Source organism: Vitis vinifera, chromosome 18 (genome assembly GCF_030704535.1).
Source record: "Vitis vinifera cultivar Pinot Noir 40024 chromosome 18, ASM3070453v1".
NCBI lineage: Eukaryota > Viridiplantae > Streptophyta > Magnoliopsida > Vitales > Vitaceae > Vitis > Vitis vinifera.
Genome location: NC_081822.1, coordinates 25,725,491 through 25,752,642, shown reverse-complemented (window position 1 = coordinate 25,752,642; position 27,152 = coordinate 25,725,491). Strand labels below are relative to the sequence as shown.

The 27,152-nt window shown below is 36.0% G+C and overlaps 1 protein-coding gene across 2 annotated transcripts in view; it reads left to right on the top strand.

Moving 5' to 3' along the window:
* The window catches only part of LOC100251493 (DExH-box ATP-dependent RNA helicase DExH3), a 75,892-nt gene extending 51,023 nt beyond the window's left edge, over positions 1–24,869 (top strand). For both annotated transcript variants that reach the window (XM_002269751.5, XM_010666899.3), the window contains exons 13-19: positions 2,914–2,983; positions 3,099–3,247; positions 12,144–12,452; positions 12,547–12,606; positions 18,086–18,238; positions 18,372–18,482; positions 24,156–24,869. In XM_002269751.5, coding sequence (XP_002269787.1) covers positions 2,914–2,983; positions 3,099–3,247; positions 12,144–12,452; positions 12,547–12,606; positions 18,086–18,238; positions 18,372–18,482; positions 24,156–24,626 — 1,323 coding nt within the window. In that variant the 3' untranslated portion in view covers positions 24,627–24,869. The remainder of the gene's footprint in view (positions 1–2,913; positions 2,984–3,098; positions 3,248–12,143; positions 12,453–12,546; positions 12,607–18,085; positions 18,239–18,371; positions 18,483–24,155) is intronic.
* Positions 24,870–27,152: the final 2,283 nt, after the last annotated feature.

Here is a 27,152-nt window from a genome sequence, read left to right as displayed (position 1 = left end):
ATTAAAAATTGATTATATGTTGAATAGTGTACATTCATGCACCAGATGCCTACTTTAATTTCGTTGGCACAATAAATTGAAGGCACTTATACATTAAATAAAATCAAATTAGTGAGATTCTAGAACATGAAAAGTAAATTAATGAATACTATTTTTATATTTATTCTATGATGTAAATATTAATAATCATTTATCAAATTTAGAGGTTGTAAAGAAGATTAAGGATATCATCTTCTTAACTATTATTTATAATAATAAAATATTAATAATTTTGGTGGTTAACATTTTTGCATGGCTAATTCTAAATGTCTCGTGCATTTTGCGAGATAGAAAGTATTCTCTCTTACTTTGGCAAGATAAAAAGTATAATCTCTTAAAAATGTAACATTGAAATGGATAGAATGGTGTATCTCAACAGCAAAGTTCTCCGTTCTAGTCAATGGATCCCCAACCGGTTTTTTTCAAAGTTCGAGGGGATTGAGACAGGGGGATCCTTTCTTTTCTTATTTATTTGTGATTGTCATAGAGGTTTTTAGTTGTTTCTTGAAAAGGGCAGAGAGTGACGACTATCTTTCTCAGTGGCAGGTGAGAGGCAAGGGTGGTGTTAGGATTCAGATCTCTCATTTATTATTTGTCGATGATACTCTCGTGTTTTGTGAGGCGTTGCAGGACCAGATGACCTTTTTCAGTTGGCTTGTTATGTGGTTTGAGGTTTGTTTTGGTTTGAAAATCAACTTGGAAAAAAGTGAGCTAATTCTTGTGGGGAGGGTAAACATAGATGACTTGGCCTTGGAATTGGGGTGTAAGGTGGGTAGTCTCCCTTTGTGTTACTTGGGTCTTCCTTTGGGGGCTCCTTTCAAATTTGTTGTAGTTCGGGATAGGGTTGAAGAAAGGTTTCACAAAAGGTTAGCCATGTAGAAAAGATAGTATATCTCGAAAGGAGGAAGACTCACTTTAATTTGAAGTACTCTTTCTAGTATGCCCATCTATTTCATGTCTCTCTTCTGCATGCCAAGGCAGGTTAGGTTGAAGTTGGAGAAGATTCAGAGGGATTTTCTTTGGGGTGGTGGGGCTCTTGTGCAAAAACCCCACCTATGGTGGAAAATGGTTTGTTTGGAGAGAAAGAAAGGGTGCTTGGGTGTGAGGTGTCTCTCTATGATGAACAAAGCCCTCTTGTACAAGTGGAGTTGACGTTTTGCCAATGAAAAAGAGGCTATCTAGAAACAAGTCATTAGTCAAAAGTATGGAGAAGATGATGGGGGGTGGCGATCCCATGGGATGAGAGATAGGTATGGTGTTGGATTGTGGAAAGCCATAAGAAAAGAGTGAGATCTTTTAAGCAATAGATTGTCTTTCCAAGTGGGAAATGGTTAGAGAGGGGGATTCTTGAGAGATAAGTGGTGTGGTGATGAGCCACTTTGTGATTCCTTCCCTTCCTTATTTGCCATATCCTTGTCTAAAGAAACTTAGGTGACGGATGTTTGGAACCCTGAAGGAGAAGGGGGTGGATGAACCCCTTGGTTCTCTAGGCCCTTTTAATGATTGGGAAATGGAAAGTGTGGAGTGCTTTTTGTTGAAGCTCCATGCAAAGAGGGTACATAGGGATGTGGAAGATAGGGTGATTTAGACAGCCTCGAGGAGTGAGAACTTTTCGGTCAAATCTCTTTATTTTGTTTTAGAGCCTAGTGACCCTCTTTTGTTCCTAAGCAGCATCATTTGGAGTTCTTATGTGCCACCTAAGATGAGTTTTTTCACTTAGAAGGTGATTTGGGGCAAAAGTCTTAACCTTGGATCAGATCTAAAGGGAGGGGGGTGTTCTTTGGCAAACAAATGTTTTCTTTGCCACTCCTGTGAAGAAACTGTCGATCATATTCTTCTTCACTGTGCAAAGACGCGGATTCTTTGGCAATTGTTTTTTTCTCTATTTAGAGTGACTTGGGTTCTCTTTTACTCGATTAAGGAGACTCTCCTTGGGTGGCATGGCTCCTTTGTGGGTAAAGTCTACAAAAAGTCTTGGAAGGTAGCTCCTTTGTGGGTAAAGTCCACAAAAAGTCTTGGAAGGTAGCCCCTTTATACATATTTTGGACAATGTGGAAGGAAAGGAACTTGTTAGCGTTTGATAATGCAGAGTTATTGGTCCAAAGGCTGAAGAATTCTTTTGTATGTAATTTGTGGTCTTAGTCTAGGGTGTCTGTACATATGAGCCCTAATTCTCTTGTTAGCTTCATTGATTGGTTAGATTCTAAGTGAGGGTAAGTGATGGTTTTTGTTTTTTTCCCTTTCCCTCTTAGGTGAGCCTTTAGGCCTCCACTATATACTTCCTGTATACTTGGAGGCGCTGTTTTGGTGTCTCCTCTTTATTTCTATACTTTTTGATCTTACCTATTAAAAAAAAAAAAAAGTGGTACTATAATTTTTTTGGTATATACAAGGACATTATGGTAAAGACACACACACATACATACATACATATATATAAATAGAATTCTGATTCTGATTCTTTCCTTTCTTTTTTTCCCCCCATTTTGATTCTCTTTCTTGTAAATTTTAGTGAACATGCTATAAGAGACTAAGTTTTATCCAATCCAATCTATATAATGCTTTGAATTAGAATTTTTTGCTTCAAAATTTCGATAAAGAGAATTGTAATATCAGATTGAGGGGCGTGAGGAAGACAACTTATCAGATATTTGGTTTTGCACAATGTGATCCTACAAAAGGTCATTCAGGAATAGAGTTAGTACCATATAAATTGGGTTTCTGATACAAATCAATAGTTGATGCACTTGCAGGAACCTGGTTTGCCTGTTTTCTACTGTATTACATAATTTTTTCTTTAGTTACATTTTTGCTCTTGTTTTATAATTCACACTATGTAAATTGGCAGAGGCTGAGATCTTCAATGCATGACAGGTCCAAAATGCTGTTGATTTTCTGAAGATGATTGGAGCTTTGGATGAGAAGGAAAATCTTACAAATCTTGGTTAGCCTGCTAATCTTGTATTATAGAATAAATGCTTTTATAATTCTTATGCCCATAATGTATGATTGGTTGCTTGGTGTTGTAAATTGATGGGTTTGTCCTTTGTTTTAATCAGGTGAGTATTTATCAATGCTCCCAGTGGATCCCAAGCTTGGGAAAATGCTAATCATGGGCACTATCTTCCGTTGCTTTGATCCTATTCTAACAATTGTGGCTGGACTTAGTGTCAAGGATCCTTTCCTTTTGCCTCAAGACAAGAAGGATGTAAGTACAAAAATCGAACATGTTACCTTATAGCGCATCAATGAGCCATAGTTGTTAAACTCATTAAATGTATCATGCATTGTTTTTCTATTTTTCTATATCGTGTATTGTATCATATTGTGTATTGTACGTTTTGTATATAGTGAAAAAGAAATACAAAAAATATGCATACATGTGCTTATATATTTGAAGTATGAATTAAAGGGTAATATATAACCAATTTTATGAAAGATAGTTGGATTTAAAGAGCTAAACCATATCATGCCATATGAAGATATTAAATACTAGGGTTTTAAAAAGTTCTGTTGAATATAATGTATGTATAGTATACTATCTTTCCTTGTTAATATAGGTCACATGTATGGTAGTTAGGACTCCTAGCCTTGTATATATATATCTCTCAATTGTAAGTAGAGATTACAATGAATGTGAATAAGGTTTTTCTCCTTTCTCTCTCTCTCTCAACATGGTATCAGAGCCAAGGAAGAAAACCTAATTCTTTCCTGTTTTCCGTGTCATCAACTCCGGGAAACCTTCCGGTGACCGTGTTTCCTTTTGGTCACCTTCCCCATCTCCCAATACTTTCCGGTCAGTTGGATCGTCGTTAGAAACCACTCACCGCTGGCAAATTTTCCGGCGAAATTTTCCGGCGACCTATTTTTCCGACACCGACCATACCAGAAGGAGCGCCTGGAGGAGATCTCCAACTTTTGTGAAGGCACCAGCACCAAAAGAGCAGCCACGCGCCGGCCACGCGCAATTTTCCGGCCGGCGGTTGAATCTCACGCGCCGGCGCGTGGGGGCGCGTGAGAGCTTTTCCGGCGACGCGCCTCCTCCTCCAGCTTCGCCTGATGCCGATCAGCCTTCCCACCTCCCTGGTTCTCCCATCTGAGCCCTGCACGTACCTCTTTTGGGGATTTTTGTCTCCGTCGGCCCTCCAAACAGTCTTTCCGGCGAAGCTCCGACCACTTTTTCTCCACTCCAATCCCTGCACGTGCCTTGGGAAGTGTTCTTCTCCCTTTCTAGTGGTACCACACCGCGATCTGAGGCCATCTCCCTTTTTCGGTGGTGCCACGCTGCAATCTGAAGCGGTATTAGGGCTCTCTTCGATCCAAACATACTTCATTCTCCAGATAAGTGGATATGGCTACTAAAGCTTCCATTTTTTCCTCTGTCATATCTGGATCTCCTATGATTACTTCGGAGAAATTAGTTGGGAGTGAAAATTATCTTTCCTGGTCTGCCTCTGTTGAACTTTGGTTTATGGGTCAAGGATATGAGGATCACTTGATTACACAGGAGGCAGATATCCCTGAGGTCGACCGCGTACAGTGGAGGAAGATAGATGCACAGTTGTGTAGTGTATTATGGCAATCGGTTGATCCCCGAATTCTTCTTCATCTTCAGGCCTATAAAACTTGTTTTAAATTTTGGACTCAGGCCAAAGGATTATACACGAATGATATCCAGCGTCTTTATAAGGTGGCTTCTGCTATTGTCCATCTCAGCCAACAGGACTTGGATCTATCTACTTATATTGGCCAGATTGCCTCTCTTAAGGAGCAGTTCTTGACTGTGATGCCTCTTACTCCTGATGTTGGGGCTCAACAAACACAGCTTGACAAGTTCTTCATGGTCCTTACTCTTATCGGCCTCCGTCCGGATCTTGAGCCTATTCGTGATCAGATTCTTGGTAGTTCATCAGTTCCGTCCTTGGATGATGTGTTTGCTCGCCTCCTCCGTATCTCGTCCACTCAGACTTTGCCATCTGATAGCGCTTCAGATTCTTCTGTGTTAGTTTCTCAAACTACCTCTCGAGGAGGACGCAGTGGTACCCGAGGTAGAGGCCAACGTCCTCATTGCACCTATTGCAATAAACTTGGCCACACTCGCGATCGTTGCTATCAGTTACATGGAAGACCTCCTCGCACTGCCCATATGGCCCAGTCCTCTGATTCTCCGCTGCCTCAGCCTCCGAGCTCCTCCGCATCTCAGACATCTCAGGCTTCTATTGCCTCTGTTGCCCAGCCTGGTAATGCCTCTGCCTGCCTTACCCACACATCTTCTCTTGGACCCTGGATTCTAGATTCTGGAGCATCTGATCACCTATCTGGTAATAAGGATCTTTTCTCCTCTATTACTACTACCTCTGATTTACCTACTGTTACCTTAGCTAATGGTTCCCAAACTGTGGCTAAAGGTATTGGTTTGGCCCTTCCTTTGCCTTCTCTACCTCTCACTTCTGTCCTTTATACTCCTGAATGTCCTTTTAATCTTATTTCCATCAGCAAAATCACTCGTACTCTTAATTGCTCTATTACCTTTTCTGATAAATTTGTGACCTTGCAGGACCGGAGTACGGGGAAGACGATTGGCATAGGACGTGAGTCTCAAGGCCTCTATCACCTCACCTCAGATTCATCTCCTGCAGTTTGCATTTCCACTGATGCTCCTCTCCTCATTCACAATCGTCTGGGCCACCCTAGTCTCTCCAAGTTCCAGAAGATGGTTCCTCGTTTTTCCACTTTGTCGTCGCTTCCGTGTGAGTCATGTCAGCTTGGGAAACATACTCGTGTCTCGTTCCCAAAGCGTTTGAATAATTGGGCAAAGTCTCCTTTTGAGCTTGTCCACACTGATGTTTGGGGTCCTTGTCGGACTGCGTCTACTTTAGGATTTCAGTATTTTGTCACTTTCATTGATGACTATTATCGATGTACTTGGTTATTCTTAATGAAAAATCGAGCTGAGTTATTCTCTATTTTCCAGAAATTTTATACTGAAATCCAAACCCAGTTCAATATTTCTATTCGTGTGTTACGCAGTGACAATGCCAGGGAATATTTTTCAGCCCAATTTACTTCGTTTATGTCTCATCATGGGATTCTTCATCAGTCTTCTTGTGCTCATACTCCTCAACAAAATGGGGTAGCTGAACGCAAGAATCGACATCTTGTTGAGACAGCTCGTACTCTCCTCCTCCATAATCATGTTCCTTTTCGTTTTTGGGGGGACGCTGTTCTTACCGCTTGTTATTTGATTAATCGTATGCCCTCCTCTGTCTTACACGATCAGATTCCTCACTCCCTTCTTTTCCCTGACCAACCACTTTATTTCCTTCCTCCTCGTGTCTTTGGTTGTACTTGCTTTGTTCATATTCTCACTCCTGGACAGGACAAGCTTTCCGCCAAAGCCATGAAGTGCCTCTTCTTGGGATATTCCAGACTTCAGAAGGGTTATCGTTGTTATTCCCTTGAGACTCATCGGTACTTTATCTCCGCTGATGTCACCTTCTTTGAGGACTCACCATTCTTTTCCACCACTTCTGAGTCTCTTCCTGTTTCTGAAGTCTTGCCCATTTCCATTGTCTCCCCACCTGATGCTATGCCCCCTCGACCACTTCAGGTTTATCATCGTCGCCCTCGTGTCGTTGCTCCTCTCCCTTTTCCTGAGGCACCTGCTGACTCACTTCCTATCCCTTCGGCTTCACTTGCCCCGGCTCTGCCTTCTCCTAATGACTTACCCATTGCTGTTCGGAAAGGTACTCGCTCTACTCGTAATCCTCATCCTATTTACAATTTTTTGAGTTATCATCGATTATCTTCACCCTATTCTGCTTTTGTTTCTGCTATATCCTCTGTTTCTCTTCCAAAGAGCACCCATGAAGCTCTTTCCCATCCAGGCTGGCGACAGGCAATGGTGGATGAAATGGCTGCTCTGCACTCTAATGGCACTTGGGATCTTGTTGTTTTACCCTCTGGTAAATCTACAGTTGGTTGTCGTTGGGTCTATGCAGTTAAGGTTGGTCCTGATGGTCAGGTTGATCGCCTTAAGGCCCGCTTAGTTGCTAAAGGCTATACTCAAGTTTATGGTTCTGATTATGGTGACACATTCTCCCCTGTTGCCAAGATTGCTTCTGTCCGCTTGCTTCTGTCCATGGCTGCTATGTGTTCTTGGCCTCTTTATCAGTTGGATATTAAAAATGTCTTCCTTCATGGTGATCTTGCTGAGGAAGTTTATATGGAGCAACCTCCTGGTTTTGTTGCTCAGGGGGAGTCTGGTTTAGTGTGCAGGTTACGCCGCTCTCTATATGGCTTGAAACAATCTCCTCGAGCATGGTTTAGCCGTTTTAGTTCTGTTGTTCAAGAGTTTGGCATGCTTCGCAGTACAGCAGACCATTCAGTTTTTTATCATCATAACTCCTTGGGGCAGTGTATTTATCTGGTTGTTTATGTGGACGACATCGTCATTACAGGCAGTGATCAGGATGGTATTCAGAAACTAAAGCAACATCTTTTTACCCACTTTCAGACCAAAGACTTGGGGAAACTCAAGTATTTCTTGGGAATTGAGATAGCTCAATCCAGTTCTGGTGTGGTCCTTTCCCAAAGGAAGTATGCTTTAGATATCCTGGAAGAAACCGGTATGTTAGACTGTAAACCGGTAGACACACCTATGGATCCGAATGTCAAACTTGTACCAGGACAGGGGGAGCCTTTAGGAGACCCCGGGAGATATCGACGGCTCGTAGGTAAATTGAACTATCTCACCATTACTCGTCCAGACATTTCTTTTCCTGTGAGTGTTGTTAGTCAATTCCTACAGTCACCATGTGATAGCCATTGGGATGCCGTAATCCGTATTCTTCGATATATCAAAAGTACACCAGGCCAAGGTGTATTGTACGAGAACAGAGGTCATACTCAAGTTGTTGGTTACACAGATGTAGATTGGGCTGGCTCACCCACAGATAGACGTTCCACTTCAGGGTACTGTGTTTTTATTGGAGGTAATCTAATATCTTGGAAGAGTAAGAAACAAGATGTAGTGGCCAGATCTAGCGCTGAAGCCGAGTATCGAGCTATGGCTTTGGCAACATGTGAACTCATATGGTTGAGACATCTTCTTCAGGAGTTGAGATTTGGAAAGGATGAACAGATGAAACTCATCTGTGATAACCAGGCCGCATTACATATTGCATCCAATCCAGTCTTTCATGAAAGGACCAAGCATATTGAAGTTGACTGTCATTTCATTAGAGAGAAGATCGCATCAGGATGTGTTGCTACAAGTTTTGTCAATTCAAATGATCAACTAGCAGACATCTTCACTAAATCTCTCAGAGGTCCTAGGATTAAATATATTTGTAACAAGCTTGGTGCATATGACGTATATGCTCCAGCTTGAGGAGGAGTGTTGAATATAATGTATGTATAGTATACTATCTTTCCTTGTTAATATAGGTCACATGTATGGTAGTTAGGACTCCTAGCCTTGTATATATATATCTCTCAATTGTAAGTAGAGATTACAATGAATGTGAATAAGGTTTTTCTCCTTTCTCTCTCTCTCTCAACAAGTTCAATTTTAAAAATATGAATTTAATGAATAGGTTCATCACAAAATCAACATAATAAACTTTTTAAATTTTTAGATTTGATTTTCTGGTTCCAAATTCTAACTATACATATGCATTTTATTTGTTGTTCATATGTCTTTATGATTCATCTCCAAAGTTCCAACTTTTCATGATTGTCACCATTCCAAATAATAATAGTAATAATAATAATAAATAAAAGTTTTTATTTACCAATCACCATCATTTTCAATGTCAACATTCAATCCATTTAAATGCAAATTTTCTAATGTTCATTGTAAGAATAAATTTACCTATATTACATTATGACCTTTGCTAACATGAATATAACTTTTCATATAGTATTATTTTACATCTCTCTCTCTCTCTCTCTCTCTTTGATGATCAATTTATAACCTTTTTGTATATTTAAACACTTAATATAACAATTCTTTCAACAAAATAATTTTTGAATTCTATTTTTCTTAAAAATTACAAAAAATAGTTGAAGGTGTATATATTATTGTATCACATATTATATTGTAAACTGTTGGTGTATCATAAGATACAGTAAAGATTACGATATGTATCAATTTCCATAATAAATGTTTCGTATAGTAAGTTTTTAACAACTATACCATCAACTTCATTCATGCAGTGGATTTTCATCTTGTGTTAACACAGTTGAACCTACGAATATAAACTTGTGTCATGAGTACTATTTCATGTCAACTTTATGGGAAAATGATATTGAAATGTGATTAGAATCCAGTGGAAGTGTGCTTGGCAGAAACAAAGAGGCAGCAATTTTTCTCAATATAAGAGACCTTAATTTTTCTCTAAGTATGAGGAGGCACCAAAATCCCTAGGGCTTTCCATTAAGAGACCTTAATTTTGAGTAAAATACTATAAGAAGTCATTTATTAATCCTGTTATTGTTTGGCATAGCTGTTATGCCTAGTATTTCTCAATAGTGGAACCCTTGACCAAACTTTACCCAAGATCCAGAATAACTTCATTTTGCTAAAACTTTTTCATCACTCAATACCTAATTTAAAGAAGATGGTGCATATACCATTGATTTTTGACAGATATAAGATATTGTCCTAATCTTAAGCCCGTTACATAATATTCATATCAAAAAGTCCTTCTGGATAACTGGAACCCATTCTCTAGTCATGGACTGGAATATTTCCCAGGAGACATGGCTTTTTCTTGACTAACATGAAGTTGAAGTTTGATTGGATTGCAAGGATTTGGGTTTTTTAGACCATAGTAAGAGGGACAAGATGACAGATGGTATATTCCTGATTGTTTTAAAAAAATTTGAGTATCAAGTTGCTTCATGAGTTATTTAATCTTCTTGCACCATAAATTATCCCGCAACACTGTTTCCAACTTTGTGAAACCAACTCGCATTTCCTGTGCCTATCATTTTAGCACACTGTCATTCCTTCCTAGTCTGGGATGATATAATGTGCATGTACTACTCCATAGTTCACATGCTGTTTCCTGATATCAGTTTCTTAATATACTGTTTAGTTTCAGATACTTGCATGCTTAGCATGATTTATGGCTTCATTATGGCTTCATTATTCTTTCACATGCTGGAACTTGTAGGATTTTATTGTGTTCTTCTTTCTCATGTACTTTGCTGGTCATAAAAGTCATTTTTGCCATATGTTTTACTGCAGTAGTCATTATTTTTTAGCCCCAGTTTAGCAAATATTATTCTTTGTACTATGTGAATTTTTTGGACTGCTCTCTCTTGTAATCTTCTCATTGGATCGTTGCCTTCTAAACCTCAAAATAGTGCCTTTAAGCTTTTTGTGAGATTGGTTCCTCAAAGCCTCTTGGCTATTCTTATATAGAATTTGGTTTAATCATCTCTTGGTCAAGAGCTTCTTCCCTTTTTCAAACTTTAGAATAAAGTTTGGAACTAGGTATTGTATCATTTGAATCTTTTTCTTTCATTGGAGATTTTGGGAGGATGTTGCTCATAGACTAAAACTGCCTAGAAAAATTGAAGGTGTGGTGAAGAGGTTAGGACTTCTTGTGGAATCAAATAACAGATAAAAGAGAATAGAATCTTTTAGAAAACTGAAGTCCTAAAAGTAAAATCAACTAGTTATAAATCAGAACTTTTCAGTAAAGAAGACTCTCCAGATTTTGAATAGGATTCAAATATGAGTCTGCACAAAATAGAATTTTAAATAAAAAGTTTTAAAAGTATATGAACTTATAATGGTAAAATTTTCAGTAAAAAAGACTTTTCAAATTCTGAATTCTACTAGAATAACCAACTACCTTTAACTTTTGACTCAGAACTACTGGATAGCCAAATCAACAGAATGTTATCACACATAGAAGGAAGCTTGTTAGGCAAATCCTCTCTCTCTCTCTCTCTCTCTCTCCCTCTCTCTTTCTGTCTCTCTCTGTCTTTTAGTTTTTGTTTTGTTTTTTAAGTAATGAGGTGCTTGTTTGGAAAATCCTCATGCTATAATACCAAAAAATCAGCATGGCACTCCAGCCAGATATTCCTATTCTTCTCCTCCTTTTTCATAATGTTCTCATTTTATTGCTGTAAAGATAATAACAGTAACCTGTTAGCATGTTTTGCGTATCATCCAATACTGATCTGAGATGCTGAAGCTGATGCACCTCAAGACCTCCCAAGTCAATCGCTGACATGACTTTGAACCGTGGTGCCAAGGTACTATCCAGACATCTTAAGAGAAGGATTTACTTTGGCCATTATAAGAGTTGGTAAAAGTGGGAGCTTCAAAATTTTATGATGAAGACAAGATGACATAGATTGGATTAGTATGAGATCCAAGTTATTGTGCTTTAACAGAGGATGTGGTTTATGACAAGCTTGAATGGTGAAGCAGGATCCGTGCTAGTGCTGTAAAAAATGGCTGTCATGAGGCATAGTGGATTAAACAATTGATTGTGCTAGTGCTGGGAAGACTTTGGCTGCCAATTAGACTCAAAAATAGGTTTGTTGCAAGTCACTTAGATTTTCAGAGAGCTGTCAACTGGATTTGATGAGGGGCAGCAGAAGGAATTTTTTTGCAATGATTATATTGATGAATTTTAAAGGAGAAGGGACTAGGAGATTAAATTATCCATAGATTGGTTTAGAGCTTTCTACTTGAAGTGTTCAGTTATAAGTACCCTTTAAAAAAAAAATTGAATATCTGCAGAATAAAGTGCATGCTCTGAATGTTGGAATTCTCTTGTGTGATCCATCAGTGAATCTTATGGTTCAGTCTGATAAACTTCGTTGCACGCTGTGACTGTTACATAACATTTGAGATTCACAAGGCATAGGGGATGATTCAAGCCTTTCTTTTTGTTGGTGTACAAATGGCCTACTTTTTGTAAATTAATCCTAAAAATGTAGCATGTTTTTTCTTTTTGATATTTAGTTATTATCTTTTTTTGCACAATGTCAATTGCTATGTACTATGATGCATGCATTGGATTTCCTCTACATGGATGCCCTGATTAACTAACCACTCTTCTCTTTCTCTAATTCAGTTGGCAGGGACAGCAAAATCTAGATTCTCTGCAAAAGACTATAGTGACCACATGGCTCTTGTTCGTGCATATGAAGGATGGAAAGACGCAGAAAGAGAAGGATCAGCATATGAGTATTGCTGGAGGAATTTCCTCTCTGCCCAGACTCTTCAGGCTATCCATTCTCTTCGGAAACAGTTTAGCTTCATTCTAAAAGATGCTGGCTTACTAGATGCAGATGCAAACACCAATAATAGATTAAGTCATAACCAATCATTGGTTCGTGCAATCATATGCTCTGGTCTCTTCCCTGGCATAGCATCTGTTGTGGTAAGTTATCTCTACTTTCAACACATTTCCTTCTTTATTTGTGTGAAAAATTCTCTGCATAGTTGAAATGTGTTACTTGCCTCTGTATTTGCAGCCAAGGGAAACGTCAATGTCTTTCAAAACAATGGATGACGGCCAAGTTTTACTATATGCAGTAAGTGTAGAATTGCAATGGCTCACTATAATTTATAATGCAAAAAAAAAAAAAAAAAAAAAACATTGATTTTAAGCAAGGTTTTGGAGTGGAGGGGGAATGATATGTATATGAATCTTGGCCAAGAGTGAAATTTCTTCTCTATTGCATCTATATCTGTCCATGTGTGACCATATATTTGAAATTATGTTCCATTCATTATGTAACATTGCCTAAATTATTAAAAATAAATAAAAAATCATTATGCAACATCATTTCCCACTTGAATAAAATTTGGAGTGGAAGCTCACTGTGGATTGGACATGATCATGATAAATTTTATAATGGTTTATTTTTCCTCATATTCATCTTATTGTTGCATTTTCTAGCAATTGCTTTGCTTATTTGTAAAAATAAAATAAAATAAAATAAATAAATTCCTTTAGCAGTTTCTCTCTTCCTAGGGTCATATTGTCTAATTAGATTATTGGCAATCATGTCTTTTTTATAGCTTTTTCCTGGGCATACAAGATACTTTTCTCATTTCCTTGATCCAACATTCCTTTTGGATTCACTGTTGTTCCAAGGAATACACTTGAATAAGATTTCAAATTTTCAGGATTCATGTTTTAGAAGGTTGGGGTGGCTTGTAAGTGGGTTATCTAGAAAGCTTATAATCATATTAATTGGGATTTCTTACTTTTAGTTAGGGATGTTTGCTTAAGAAATGCTTGAGGTGGATCATATTAATTGGGATTTTTTTCCATGTTGGTTGATAGAACCACAACATGTTGTTTTCCTTATCTTAAGAGGTTTGAGGTGGGATGACTACATGTATCTATATGTTAGTGATGGAAGCGCTGAGTTGTTGTATTGCTAAGGTGGTGAAGGTTGATTTTTCCGATGGCTTCAAGGTGAAGGGAAAAGGAAATGTAGGATTCCAGGTTTTGCATGATGATGATTTCATGTTTGGTTTCCAAAATAACTCTTTTCGATTGTGTTAGAAACATAAAAATTCATTATTGTATTTTGGGTGGATTATTCTATATTATGTGGCAAAATCTGGCGGTAGTCAAATTGATGAAAATTAAGCTTAGTCAATGTGGATTCATTGGTTCATTATTTGATTATAGTTCATTCGCAATTTTTTCAATCAAAGGATGTTTTTCGATGAGGCGACCCTTTCTTCATTGTCTCCTTCTCAATCCTCAAGCACAAAAGAGGTTCTTATGGAGGAGGCCTCAAGATTTTCATGTTTTGCTCCTAGCTCTATGGTTTTTTTTATGGGGTAAGGGCTCCTAGTTCTTCTTTTCTTGAGGGAGTGTTGGTGGTCCATGGTGAAGAGGAGTTGGTCAAGAGCCCTTGAGTTTCGTTAAGAGGTTCAGAGAGGCTTCTTAGAGTGGAGTGAGGTTTCATTGGGAGTGATTTTAGAGAATGGAAGGCTCATTGAGTTTCCTCCTAACACAGAGAACGTGGTGAAAGGCTCATTGGGTAAGGCTATTAGGGAAGGGGTGGTCTTTGGGAGGAACCAAATGGGGTCTCCTCTACTGAAGGTTGGTCGAATAGTGATTTGATAGACCTTAGCAATTTCTTGGGATTGCCGACAGAGGGCTTTGACCTAGAGATAACGACCCTTCTTCAAAACATGAAAGCAAGAAATGAGATGAATGTCTGACTTATCATTAAGAAGAAACAAAAGACTTGCTTTGTGAAATTTGAAATGGAACTGAGAAGATTAGAGTGCTCAGTAAATTTTAGGCGGGAAGAAGGTAGAAGGAGAGTGTGTTGGGTAAGGAAGGATGGGAACCGGCTTCTGTTTGATCATGAAGTTAAGAATCATTTCTTGGATGTGAAATGAGCCAATGATAGGCAAAAAAAGGAACATTCTCAAGGCTTTAATCCTCTCCTTGAAGGTGGATATAGTTTGTCTTCAAGTAACGAAAATTCATATCATGTCAGTGGAGATAGTAAGAAGCTTAAGGGTGGGTAGATTTTTGGAGTGGGGGGTTGTGGAATCTAGGGGGGCTTGCGGGTGGTGTTAGTTTTCTGGGACAATAAGGTGGTGTAACTCTTTGAATTGGAGGTGGGGGGTGTTTTCTATTTCTTGTAGGTTCAGGTCATGCAAGGATGGATTTTGTGTGGGTTTTTACTAGGGTGTATAGGTGAACTAGGCGAAGGGAGAGGGAGAGCCTATGGGCCGACTTTGGGGCTAGTAAGGGGATGCGGGATGATCCTTAGTGTGTAGTCTGTTTTTCCATGTGATCATACTACAGGGGAGAGATTGATTGATCCCATGAAGAGGTTCTTAAATATTATAGGGGAGCTTGAGTTATGTGATCTCCACTTACATGAGGGGTCCATTTATTGGGTGTGGTAGGACAAACAATCAACCTAAGTTAAGGCTAGATCGGTTTTTGGTGTCAGAAGGATAGGAGAGTCATTTCTGTAGGCTCATGCAAAGCACATTGTCGAGCCAGTGTCAAATCATTCTCCAATCCTGCCAGATGGGGGAGAGATAAGAAGAGGTGGCATACTTTTCATATTTGAAAATATATAGTTGAAAACAGATGAGTTCAAAGGCTTGATTAAGAGTTGGTGGATGGGATATAACTTTAGTGGTTTTAGCTTCTAAGATGAAAGCATTGAAGTCTAATTTGAAGGCTTGGAATAAGGAGGTTTTCACCAACATATTTTGTAAGACCTATAATAAAAAATAAAATAAAATAAAAACAACATATTTTGTAAGAATGGAGATGACTTTTAATCAAGTGGGTTTTTGAGACGCAGAGGAAAGGGAATCTTCTCTTTCTCTTGAAGAGATTGAAGCTAGAAGGACAGTCAAAGAAGAGTATTGTAAGTGGGCATCTTTAGAAGAAGCGTCTTAGTGACAATGATTGAGAGAGATTTGGTTGAAAGATGGAGACAAACACACTAAATTTTTTCATAAGCTGGCTAATGTGCATTGCAAAAGAAACTTTTAGACAAGATCAAATATAATGGGGTTTAACTCTATTGAATATAATGTATTTATAGTGTACAATCTTTCTTTCCTTTCTTAATATAGGTCACATGTATGGTAGTTAGTTCAACCTAGCCTTGTATATATATTTCTCTATTGTAAGAAGTTAATCATATGAATGAGAATTAAGGTTTTCTCTCTCTCTCTTTCAACAAACTCAATGAGGAGAATAAGTTAAGGAAGTGATTACTCAAGCTTATTACAATCTGTTGTGTAATCTGAGAGTTTGTAGACCTAGTACCAATGGGATGTTGTTCAAAGCCTTAGAGTCATGGGGCTAATGGGGTTAGAGATCGTAGAGTTACATAAAGAATCACCTACAATGCCTTTCATGGAATTTGCAAATGTAAAAACCATGGGATGAAGATCGTAGAGTTATAATCTACTAACTATGAAGAATTAGGTATATAGATTTCCTAACAATTGCTACTCATTGAGACTTACACCTCAATACCTACACTTAAACTCACATTTGCGATGCAGCACCACCGTGACTCCTGAACACCTTGAGAGGATGCGATCCTCCACCACAAAGTCAATAAACAAAATTGAAAAGCTATAATAGTTTTGGATTAAGTGTGGAGAATAATGACTCAAAGTTTAGGTGTGTGAGTTCGCAAGAGAACTCTCCCAAGAGGCATCTTTATATTAGAGAAAACGTAGTGGACTTTGACCCAATTTAAAAATCATATTTTACCAAAAAATAATTTAGGAAACTTAGAGAATCTTGGAAAGATTTGGCAATATTTTCTTTTCTAAGTTAAAAATGATTTGAAAGATTCCTCATAATAAATTCATTTTCAAATTACCTAAAAGTTTTGGAAAGATTTTATTTTTTAAATTCTCAATTTAATTTTTATTTTCAAATTAACTTTATTCCCAATTTCCATATAAGTCCTCTATCCTTTTCTTGAAATATATGGGCCCTCATTGCTTATGATTTCTTTACTCTATATCTATCTACTTCTTTTCTTGATGGGGTTGATGATTGATCCCTGGTCTGTCTTTTCAAAGTTCTTTTTTAAGCTTTGTGATATTGCAATTCTTCTTTTATATTCCATTTGGCCAGTTTGATTTGAACATCCAAGGTTCCACCAAAAATTAGGGCTTTTACTTGGCTTGCAACTTATAGAAAAGTTAAACTAATGACTGTTGTAATTTTTCTGTTCCTTTTCTTTTTCTTTTTTTTCTTTTTTTTTTTCTTGAAGGGTATATCATCTTTCTTCTACCATTTGTTTTATTCAAACAAAATGAGCTGTTGTTTTGAATCAGAAAGAAAAGTATGGTATCACACCCATGCACACACACACGTGCATATAGTTGTTAATTTGTAGATTATATCATGTATCCCTTTTTTATATTGACATGTGATATATCGTAATGGTATGTTGTATATGTAATGAATAAGTAAAAAGGTTATATGCATACATATATAATATGCATATATATTGAAAGATTAAAATATAATTAATTTTATGAAATAAGTTAAATAACACATTAATTTGTTACAAAATCTATAAAAATCATCTTTTAAAATTTTTAGCTATGAGTTTTAATTTCAAATTCAGATGCACTAATATGTGTTGTTGATATGTATATGTCATCTTCAAAGTTCCTGCTTTCCATGTTTTTTGTTATTCCATTTCTCACAATGAAGGGAAAAAAAGAAAGAGAAAGAAAAAAATTCAACAAAAATGGAAAACTAATGTTATCTAGAAGTTTTTATTCACCATTATTCTCAATGTTCTAATTTAAATAATTCAAATTACAATTTCCTTTGGTAAATAATTCAAATTACAAATTTAAATATTCATTGCAAGAGTAAATTTATTTAACTTTCAATATTTCATGTGTTCCTTTTGTAAATAACTTTTTCATGTAGGATTAATTTTACCTTTGTCTTTCCTTTTTATGATTAATTTCTAACCTTCAAGTACATTTTAAATAATTAATATACTAATCTCCAAGATTTTTTATGTTTTTATTTTCTTTAATTTGATTTTTCTTAGAAATTATAAAAAGTATTTAAAGGTATATGTATCATTCTATTGCATTTTGTATTGCATATTACCATAAGATACTCTAATATGATATGCAGACTGATGACATGTATTGATTTACACGAAAAATGTACCTGATCATTGTATTGTAAGTTTTTAACAACCATCTATTTTTGTGTGTGTAAATCAATGTATCATATCATGGTATTGGAATTTTTTAACAATTATGTGTGTGTGGGTATTTCCTGAACTTATTGATCTTTTATGCTTTTCTGCTGGTTAGATTGACAGAGCTATGAAATGATAAAAACTTATAATTAATAAAAATCATTTGACCAGGTGAAGAGAAGTTCTTGCCAATGCTATGGTTATAAAAATTCCTCTTTATTTATTTCAATTTCTCCTTATAGTATTCCCTATTTTACTGGACATTTCAGAGCATTTCTACAACCATTTGATACTGCTCATTGTTCCCCTTCAGAATTCTGTGAATGCACGTTACCAGACAATTCCCTACCCTTGGCTTGTCTTTGGTGAAAAAGTGAAGGTCAATACAGTTTTTATACGGGATTCTACTGGGATATCTGATTCAATACTGATCCTTTTTGGTGGTACTCTGAGCCGTGGAGCAATGGTAATTTCTTCCATTAAAAATATTTATAGTAGCTTCTGTTCTCTATGGTGTAATTTAACTATATGGAATTTCTTTTTTCATTTGACTTGGTAACTACTGGTATTATGTAATTAATAATTTACCTTTGTTTCAGGCTGAGCATTTGAAAATGTTGGAGGGTTACATTGATTTCTTCATGGATCCTAGTTTGGCAGAGTGCTATTGGAAGCTTAAAGAGGAATTTGATAAGCTTTTACAAAAGAAAGTAAGTATAAAAGGCATTTTTTAACATGCATCTTCCAGCAAGGCACTGGAGCAGTTTCTTATTTTCATTCTCCAAATCCTACTCTATGTGTGTGGGCATGTCTATTTTAATGCAATGCTTCGTTATTTTGTTCCTTATAATGATAAGTATCATTCTTTCTGTTTTCAATCATGTAAAGTTTAACTTAGAAACAAGATTAGCCCTCTTTCCTCTTCACCTTTTTTATAGTTCTGCTTCACTTTGTTAGAGAAGGAATTTGCATGGTCCCTAGTGACTTTGCAATACCTTGCCTGCAGCAGCTTTGAGGTAACCCTATAATCCTGTATGTGCGACCTAGTTACTTATATGTCTAGATGTCTGGATGGTTGGAAGAGGGTTATCCACCCTCAATAGGTAGAATTATCTGAGTTATTCTTGTTTGTCTCATATTTTGACACATTTCATCTCTATATTTAGAAGGCCAGTTAGGACAGCACCCAAGATTTAATGGTCTGGGCAATGGATAGATTTTAAGAGAGTCAGTTTTGTGGGAGGCGGTTGTACCTGACTCAAAGAGAGATTTTAGGTTTAGGAGGGCTACTTTTAGGAAGAGTGTCATTTATAAATGATTTTGCACACTTCCAAGGAGCTAATCTCAATTTCACAATCTGTTATGAAAGAAGATGCTGGAGGATAATGGCTGGAGTAACAGTTCAATGGTGAGAAATTTGCACCTTTGTCTTTTTATCATAATGTATTTTATCATTTGAGATCCATTTTTGATGGATGTAAAATCAGTTTGGTAGGATTTGTGTCAACCTTTTAAGTCCTTCTTTCCTCACCTTTTTAGAATTTTGGTGCGATGGGAAACTTCCATGCGTATCTTCATTTTTCTGTCCATTAAATCTCCTTGTTGTTCAACTTCTACTCAAATCTTATTGACCCTGAAATTGATGATCATCTTCTCTTCTCCTATCTCATGTATAGGGAAGTTTTTCTCCAAATTCTTATTCCAATTCTATTTGAGTTACAATTTGACCAATTTCCTCAAGCTGAATTAGATGGAAGTTCACCAATCATCCCTCTTTGAAACCCAAATGGCCAAAGATTTTGCACGGTTATTGGATCATGCAAAGATGAATTCTATGTTAAGCTTGATGTCAAAATATTGTGTGAATGGCCGAATACCTTGGCCTTGAGTTTTGTATATTATATATAGACTTTACAAGGATGCTATACATGGAAAGCAAATAAAAGCAAATAAATTCCAGCATGATTCTAGCCCTATACATGTAAACTATAATCTGTCAAATAATGTATGCTAACTGTACAGAATAATAAATGGAGAAATAAGGAAACAATTGTGGGCTAAAATAAGGAAAGAAGGGTGGGCTAAAATAAGGAAAGAAGTGTGGACAGCAAAGCTGTCCTTTGACACTTGAAACCAAGAGGTCTTATACAATCATCACTTCAGTAGATGTGTTTTATGATTTATGAATTGTCGGAACTTGCTATCCTGCTTTTTCATTGTCCCTTTCTTTGTGACCATGCTGAAGGTTGTTTTTCTTACTCTACGGGTATGAAGGCTACTTCACAGGATGAGCTTGACTTAATGGAGGAAATAAGCATAGAAGCAACTTGCTAACACAGAGAGCTCCAGAATAAAGTAAACAGAAGATTTAAGAGGGACTTCCAAATAATAAGCTACAAACTCTGAAACATAACTGTATCATCTAATAATCTCAAACAACCTACTGGAAAGTAAGAAGTTAATTCCTTAATATCAACAGAAAACTGAAGTTCAAGTTTCTCAATCCTCCCAGATCCAGCTCTGACGCCAGAATTCAAACATATCCTGTTGTAGCTTACTCCTTGCTTGAATTGTAGTCGTCTGAAATGAGATAATTAAAGGGTGAGCTCAAGAACTCAGTAAAGAGCACATAATACAATATGGTAGCTCACAAACTTTTAAACCTATGGTTTCATATCCAAATGACAAGTATAAATATGATTAAGTTAAAAAAAAAAAAGTAATATCCAATGCTTTCAAAAAATTCTCATGTTTTCAAATATGTGTTTATGTTCAGGCATATGTGTTTTCAAATAGTATGGATTACTGAGAGTTCTGAATCTGATAATAAATACAGATCAAAATATCAAATAATTTTCACAATTACCCTTAAGCGTCCAGATACAAAATTGAAAGCCAACAGCTTAACCCCCTGCTGGCTAGGATTGATCAGGGTGGCTAGCTTCAATGTGTTCCAAATGAAACTGATGCGTAGAACAATTTCAATTAATGGTACCCAAGGCCAATAATGCCCCTGCTTGGTAGGGTCCAGATCTAACACACACTTACACCATGGTGTGAGGTTTGAAACTTATTCCTTGTCAACCAGGGCCAGATAGCTCAGATAGTGTCATGGGCCTGAGACTTTGTACAAACCCAGATATGAACAGATCTTATTGTTTTAGGTTTTGGATTTGTGTTTAGTATATCAAAAGAAGGTTGGTAGATAGTAAATTTAGGGAGAATTGGGTCCTTTCTTGAATTTTTCAATGTTTCTGAAGGGTGTTGTTTCAATCTCGGTTTTGTATCCAATGGACACTGGTTAATCTATCCCTGATTTTGGTTCAGCAGGTGAACAAGGCAATTTTTTTTGGTTAACAAAAATTTGTGGGTTTTAGCAGATATCTGTGGATGTGGGTATGAATAAGAGATTTTGATTTTGTTGATGAGAATCTAAGAAAGTGAGGCAGGCAGAATTCCTTCCTTTTTAAAAAAGAATAAAGGGGACAGCTCATGTAATGAGACAGTTTCACAAACTATCTAACCCGTGGAATATCATTTGACATGAACAACACTGTGAATTTCATATTGAAGGCTTTAACATTTCCATGGCAAGATTTGCCACTTTCTAGGTTTGTACTTCAAAACCTATATTCTTAGGCTTCCAAAACTTGAAGATAAAAAAATGTTTGATCTCCGACTTTGGATATCCTAAAGAAACATAGAAATCTCCCTTTTCTGTGATTCTTCTTTGTTTTCCTTTCTCCTAAGTTAACAGACACCTTGTGTCTTCAAAATGAAAGGTTTAAAGAACTCTAGGACATTTAGGCCCTGTTTGGGAACTGTTTTCAAGAATAGTTTTCTGTTTTCTAAAACAAAAAAACTGGAAAACATGTTTGGCAATTAGAAATTGTTTTCTGTTTTCTATTATTAGAAAATAGAAAATAAGGTATTTTCAGAGAACATTTTTTAGTTGTTTTCACTTATATAATGATTAAAAATAAAGGTGTGGACATAAAAATTATTTTTAAAAATATTAAAAACAGGTTAAAAACATTTTAAGTTCTCAAACAAACTTTTGTTCTACTAAACATTATAAAACGGTTTTCAAAAATGTTTTTAAAAACTATTTTTCAGAACTGTTTTCAAAAACAGTTACCAAACAAGGCCTTAGGTTCTCCTACTTCTTGGTGAATTCTACAAATGACCCTTGATAAATCCCTCATTACTTCTGTGTTAACCTTTGGATTTCCCAAGATGTCTTCAATTATTTAATTAAGATCTTTTTTCTTTTTTTTCTTTTTATCCCATTTTGACTTATTTTTATTGAATATAATAATAGATCATCCCTAGGTAAACTAACTCCATCCAGAATTAATCAAACAAAATGACTAATTATTAAATTACGAAAAAGCCTAAAAATTAGGTTTTAGGTATAAACCTAAACACCTAATTTGAAGATGTTAGAACATGATATGTACTATGGGCCAAAATCCTAAATAGTTTAAGCTTTTAGGAGAGTTGATGATTCATCATGGTATTTGGTTAACAAATTTGAGTCCTCCACCCATCTACTCACCTATGATCACAAATTTGTGATTTGTTTGTCTGCATGTTTGTTTGTCTCTTCATGTGCAGATATGGAGCATGCCTTTCGCTTGGTAAGAGTCTCAAAAAGAATGAAAGTGGCTGCGCATCAGATTCATCCCTCCTGTGCCCCAAATAAAATAAAGTGAATTAAGCGTGGAGTTTTTAGGGTGTTGAGAGCATGATGTACATTGTGCGTTCAATAGAATACTAGGTTCATGGGTTATCTTAGCATTGTTTGGATGATTCGATTGGAAAACAATGCTACAATCTTTTGGGAATAATGAGGGCAACAAGGAGATGAGATGACATAAGGTTCTGTTCTTAGCATCTCTGCTCTCTCATGGATATATGACACCTGTGGATGGAGGTGGTTCTCTTTGCAAATCAAGGAAAAGTTAATACTGCCCACTGGGCCCGCCTCCGAATGTCAGCATTAAGTTGACTTCTGATGGATGCTTCTTGGGAAATTCCAGCCTAAGGGTATCATGATGATCTGTGGAGCTTGTAGGGTAGACACGATCTACGTCTTCTCTGGCTTTGGGGTTGGGAGCCTAATTGTAGAAGGAATTTCTCAGTTCTCTCCTGAGCTTCTATGTTGTGTAGAGGTCCTTGGAAATGTGATGATTAGAAAAGGAGGATTCTTGACCTCTAGGCTTTGCTAATTAGGTCAATGGGCTGGCTAAGGGAGGAACTAGATCTGTGTTTATTTAAGAGTTCATAGCTTAATTTTATTATTATTCTGTAGAAGTTTGTAGGGATTATCACCTGATCTTTCTAATCCATAAAAGAAAAACAGGAATAAAAACCTTTCAAGGCAAAGGCGGTGATGTTGTTTGGCTGTTTGCTATGCTATTTTTGTTTTTTCATGTCAATAAAATCTAGTCTCATGCTTCCATGTGTCTGTACACACACACACACACACACACACTCATATTAACTGTCCAGTAAATTCTGAATCTTATTCTTTTTTTAAAAAAAGAAATATGCCTAAATAAACACAAAGTTGAGCGTAATCATAAAAAGAATGGAGGCCTGTCAGGAAAAAAAAGACATAAAAAGAATGGAACTGAGTAAAACTGCACACATACACACACACAGTGTTCCATTCTTTTTATGATAATGCACCTTCTTCAGGCACCTGAAAAATTCCTTATTTATCAACAATTTTTATCATAATCAAAACCTGGGTCTTATATTAGTCTCATGTTTTTGGATATTTCTTACATGAATCTATATACCTTCTTTTTTTGCAATTTAAATAATTTGAAGTTTCATAATTTTTAAAGTATTGCAGAGAGCTTTATGTCTTTGCTGAATGTTGAATATAGACTAGGAAATTCATGAATTGATCACAATCTTGCATCTCATAATAATATGTGCTTTGGGAGACAATGAATACATATCTGAAACATGAATCTTTTTCTCAAATGCGTCCAAGTGATCCAATACCCTTCTATTACTATGTTGGTATTATTTTGTGTCAATATTGTATGCTTACTTGCTGAGAAAAAATGGGTACTTAGAGAAAGGTAGCATATGTGGTTGTTTTAATCTCTTTTTGCAGTCCAGTAGATCTTTTTAACTGTAAAAATCATTACATTGAAAACTTTTGAGCTGCTGAAAGATAACTTTGTTATTAAACTCGAAAAGGAGGGTAAATTTTGTGACTTCAATTTTATAGTTCTGAATTGTCCGTTTTGAATGAAATGGAAATTTTAGTGCACTTAACATGGAAATTTTCAGTATTAAGTATTGAATGCTCCTGACCACATGTAATTTTGGCTCTAAACTGTAATTGTGATGTGATGATGCAGCTTCAAAATCCTAGCTTGGACATCCACAAGGAAGGAAAGTACCTTATGCTTGGCATTCAGGAGCTGGTATCAGGAGATCAATGTGAAGGGAGATTTGTATTTGGGCGTGAAAGCAAGAAACCAAGGGAGCCTTGTGACAGCAACAGATTTACAAAAGATGGAACAAACCCAAAGAGCTTACTACAAACTCTTCTGATGCGAGCAGGGCATTCCCCTCCAAAATACAAAACAAAGCACCTCAAAACAAATGAATTCAGGGCACTGGTGGAGTTCAAGGGAATGCAGTTTGTGGGGAAGCCCAAGAAAAACAAGCAGCTCGCAGAGAGGGATGCAGCCATAGAGGCATTGGCCTGGTTGACTCACACATCTGACAACAGTCAGGGTGAATATGGCGAAGATGAGTCCCCTCCCGATGTCACTAACAACATGCTAAAAATTCTTGGAAAGCGCAGAAGATCAAAGCGTAGATGATGGATAAATTAGCATTTGCCATGTTTGTTTTCTTCAGGTATATGGGCAATCTTATAGTTGCAAGAGAAACTATAGGTATTTTCTGTGAAATTTGCAGCCAAGTTATAGGTACATTACACTGTAGTGTATATAAGAGGAAAATTTTTGAACAATTAGGTGGAGCTTGTCATTTATTCCACAACCCATTCACTTTATGTAAAAAAAAAAAAAAAAGATGAATAAATTTCTCTATTCATATATCAACTCTAATAATTATTCAACAATTCCAAATATCAATACAAACAATCAATCCTCATTTTTTGAGAATGTGATTGACATTAATCTCCTTAATGTCTTGAACTGTGCTTCCTTCAACAATTTCAATGTACATAAACTGTATGGAGCATTTAGTTCAAAGTTGGGAAGCAAATCTTTAATGCCAAAACCTCTTCAATTTAAAAGCATATGGGGTTTATTTCTGTGCTTGAATGTTGGGAAATATGGTATGCTCACAAATATTTTGGAAGATGCTCATGCTACCACTTAGGGTTGCTTTCTATAATGTTCCGAGTAGTCCCCCCCTCGTTATTGGTTGACTTTTCTTTCCCCTTGGCTTGTGCATGATATGAGGTAGAGTGCATCAAGTGTATCCCATATTTTTGGTGAAGTCCCACATGTCTTCTCTTGTAAACATCTTAACTAGGTTTGTAATTGTAGTTTGAGGTAACCCAAACCTATGCATAATCAGGATCAAAATATGGGTGGTTAGATTTTAATGAAATTTTGAGAAATATAAAAAGAATATTTATGAAAATCTAGAAAAAATATTAGTAGAATGGAAATGAATCAAAATTCAGAAAAATGTTGAGATAAACTTTAAGAAATGATAAAATAAATAATAATACACATTAAAGTTGCTTTATTGGAGATAACAATTTAAATATGATATAATTTGTAAAATCCAATAATAATATAATGTGTAGATAAAAAATATGAATTTTCGAAGTGTGCACTCAATACTAATATGCAATAAATATTTGATTTAATTAAATGTCAATAATTTATATCAATAACATTCTAATGGTTCCCTTTCATACCAAAATAAAAACCGATTTGGTTCCATAAAACCTAAGAATGATGAAAACTCTTCTTGATGGAGATAATATTAGTACCATAACATATAGTCTGTATGATATTGATTATAAAGTCATGATAAAAACTCATTTTTATTGGTGAAAATTTGGTTTTGGAAAAGTTGGAGTCACCACTTATATTATTTTATTTTAAAAGGGAAATTAAAACAAGAAAGAAAACCCTAAAGAAGTGACTCCATAGTTTTTGGAAAAACGTGTCTTTGAAAAACCCGAGTCTAGGTTTGGGGATCAGGTTACCTATTGGGAAGATACTTCTAAAAGGTAGCACCCCTTTAAGCCCTACAGAGGTCTCTACTAACTAAGTTGAGGGAAATTAAGCAATTAATTGGTTGATTATAGATACCTAGGTAAGCTAGGTGATTTAAAAAAAAATAGCATGTCAAACAAGAAAAACCAATCATAATCATAAAGAAGATTTAGTACCTGAACTGTTTCTCAAACGCTATCATAAAACATCAAAGTTAGTATAGAAATATAGCACACAATATGTGTTTTATCCAAGCATACATCTAAGCACCTAAGGATCACATCAAGCATAAATAAGGCTCATAACAACATGCATATTCATAGAATTCTGAAAAGTAAGCGATAGAGAGCATACCTAGATAGCATGCATGATTTACAAGATTCCTCAAAAAAGGCTAGAGTGGTTAGGACAAGTATATATATTATATAACATCTTTATTATGTCTAATATACAATACCAAAGCCAAAATTGAGCTAGGATAAATCAAATGACTCCAAAAATAATAACTATTTCAAGTAAAGTATAAAACCATCAGCATGCAGTTAGAAAAGGAAGCATCACAAAACAATTTCTGAAAAATATCCTGGAGTGGAATTTAACTAAAAACAAAAAAAAAAAAAAATCCTATACATCTAGAACAAGATACCAAAAGCCAAACACTCATTCAAATGGCAAATTGCAGCAAAGACACCCAAAAGTTCCAAAAGTTCCAAATTAGGTAAAAAAAAAAAATAGTGACATGCATAAACAAATTTTTTAAAAATAATAAAAGATCACATAAAATCATTAAAAAAAAAATCACACACATCTTTCAAAGTGTCTATATCACAAGAAAAATAAATCTAGGGTCGAGAAGTACTCAAAATATTTTTAAAACACTCCAACTAATCCGATGTCCAGACTTCATTATGTACAGTAGGTACGACTTTGAAAAATCATATCTCCCTCAAAAATGCACATTTTTTTTTTAATATTTTATATGTCTAAGATCAATTTCAAGAAGTCTAGAATTAAGGAAAAATATAGAGTCAAATTTAAAAAGTCATCTGTTTTTTTATTTTTACAAGAAGATTTCGGGTGTCCAGAATTGCGTGAAAACAGAGCCCCCCTAAAGACTCGTTTATATCTTCTATTCCATAATTGCTT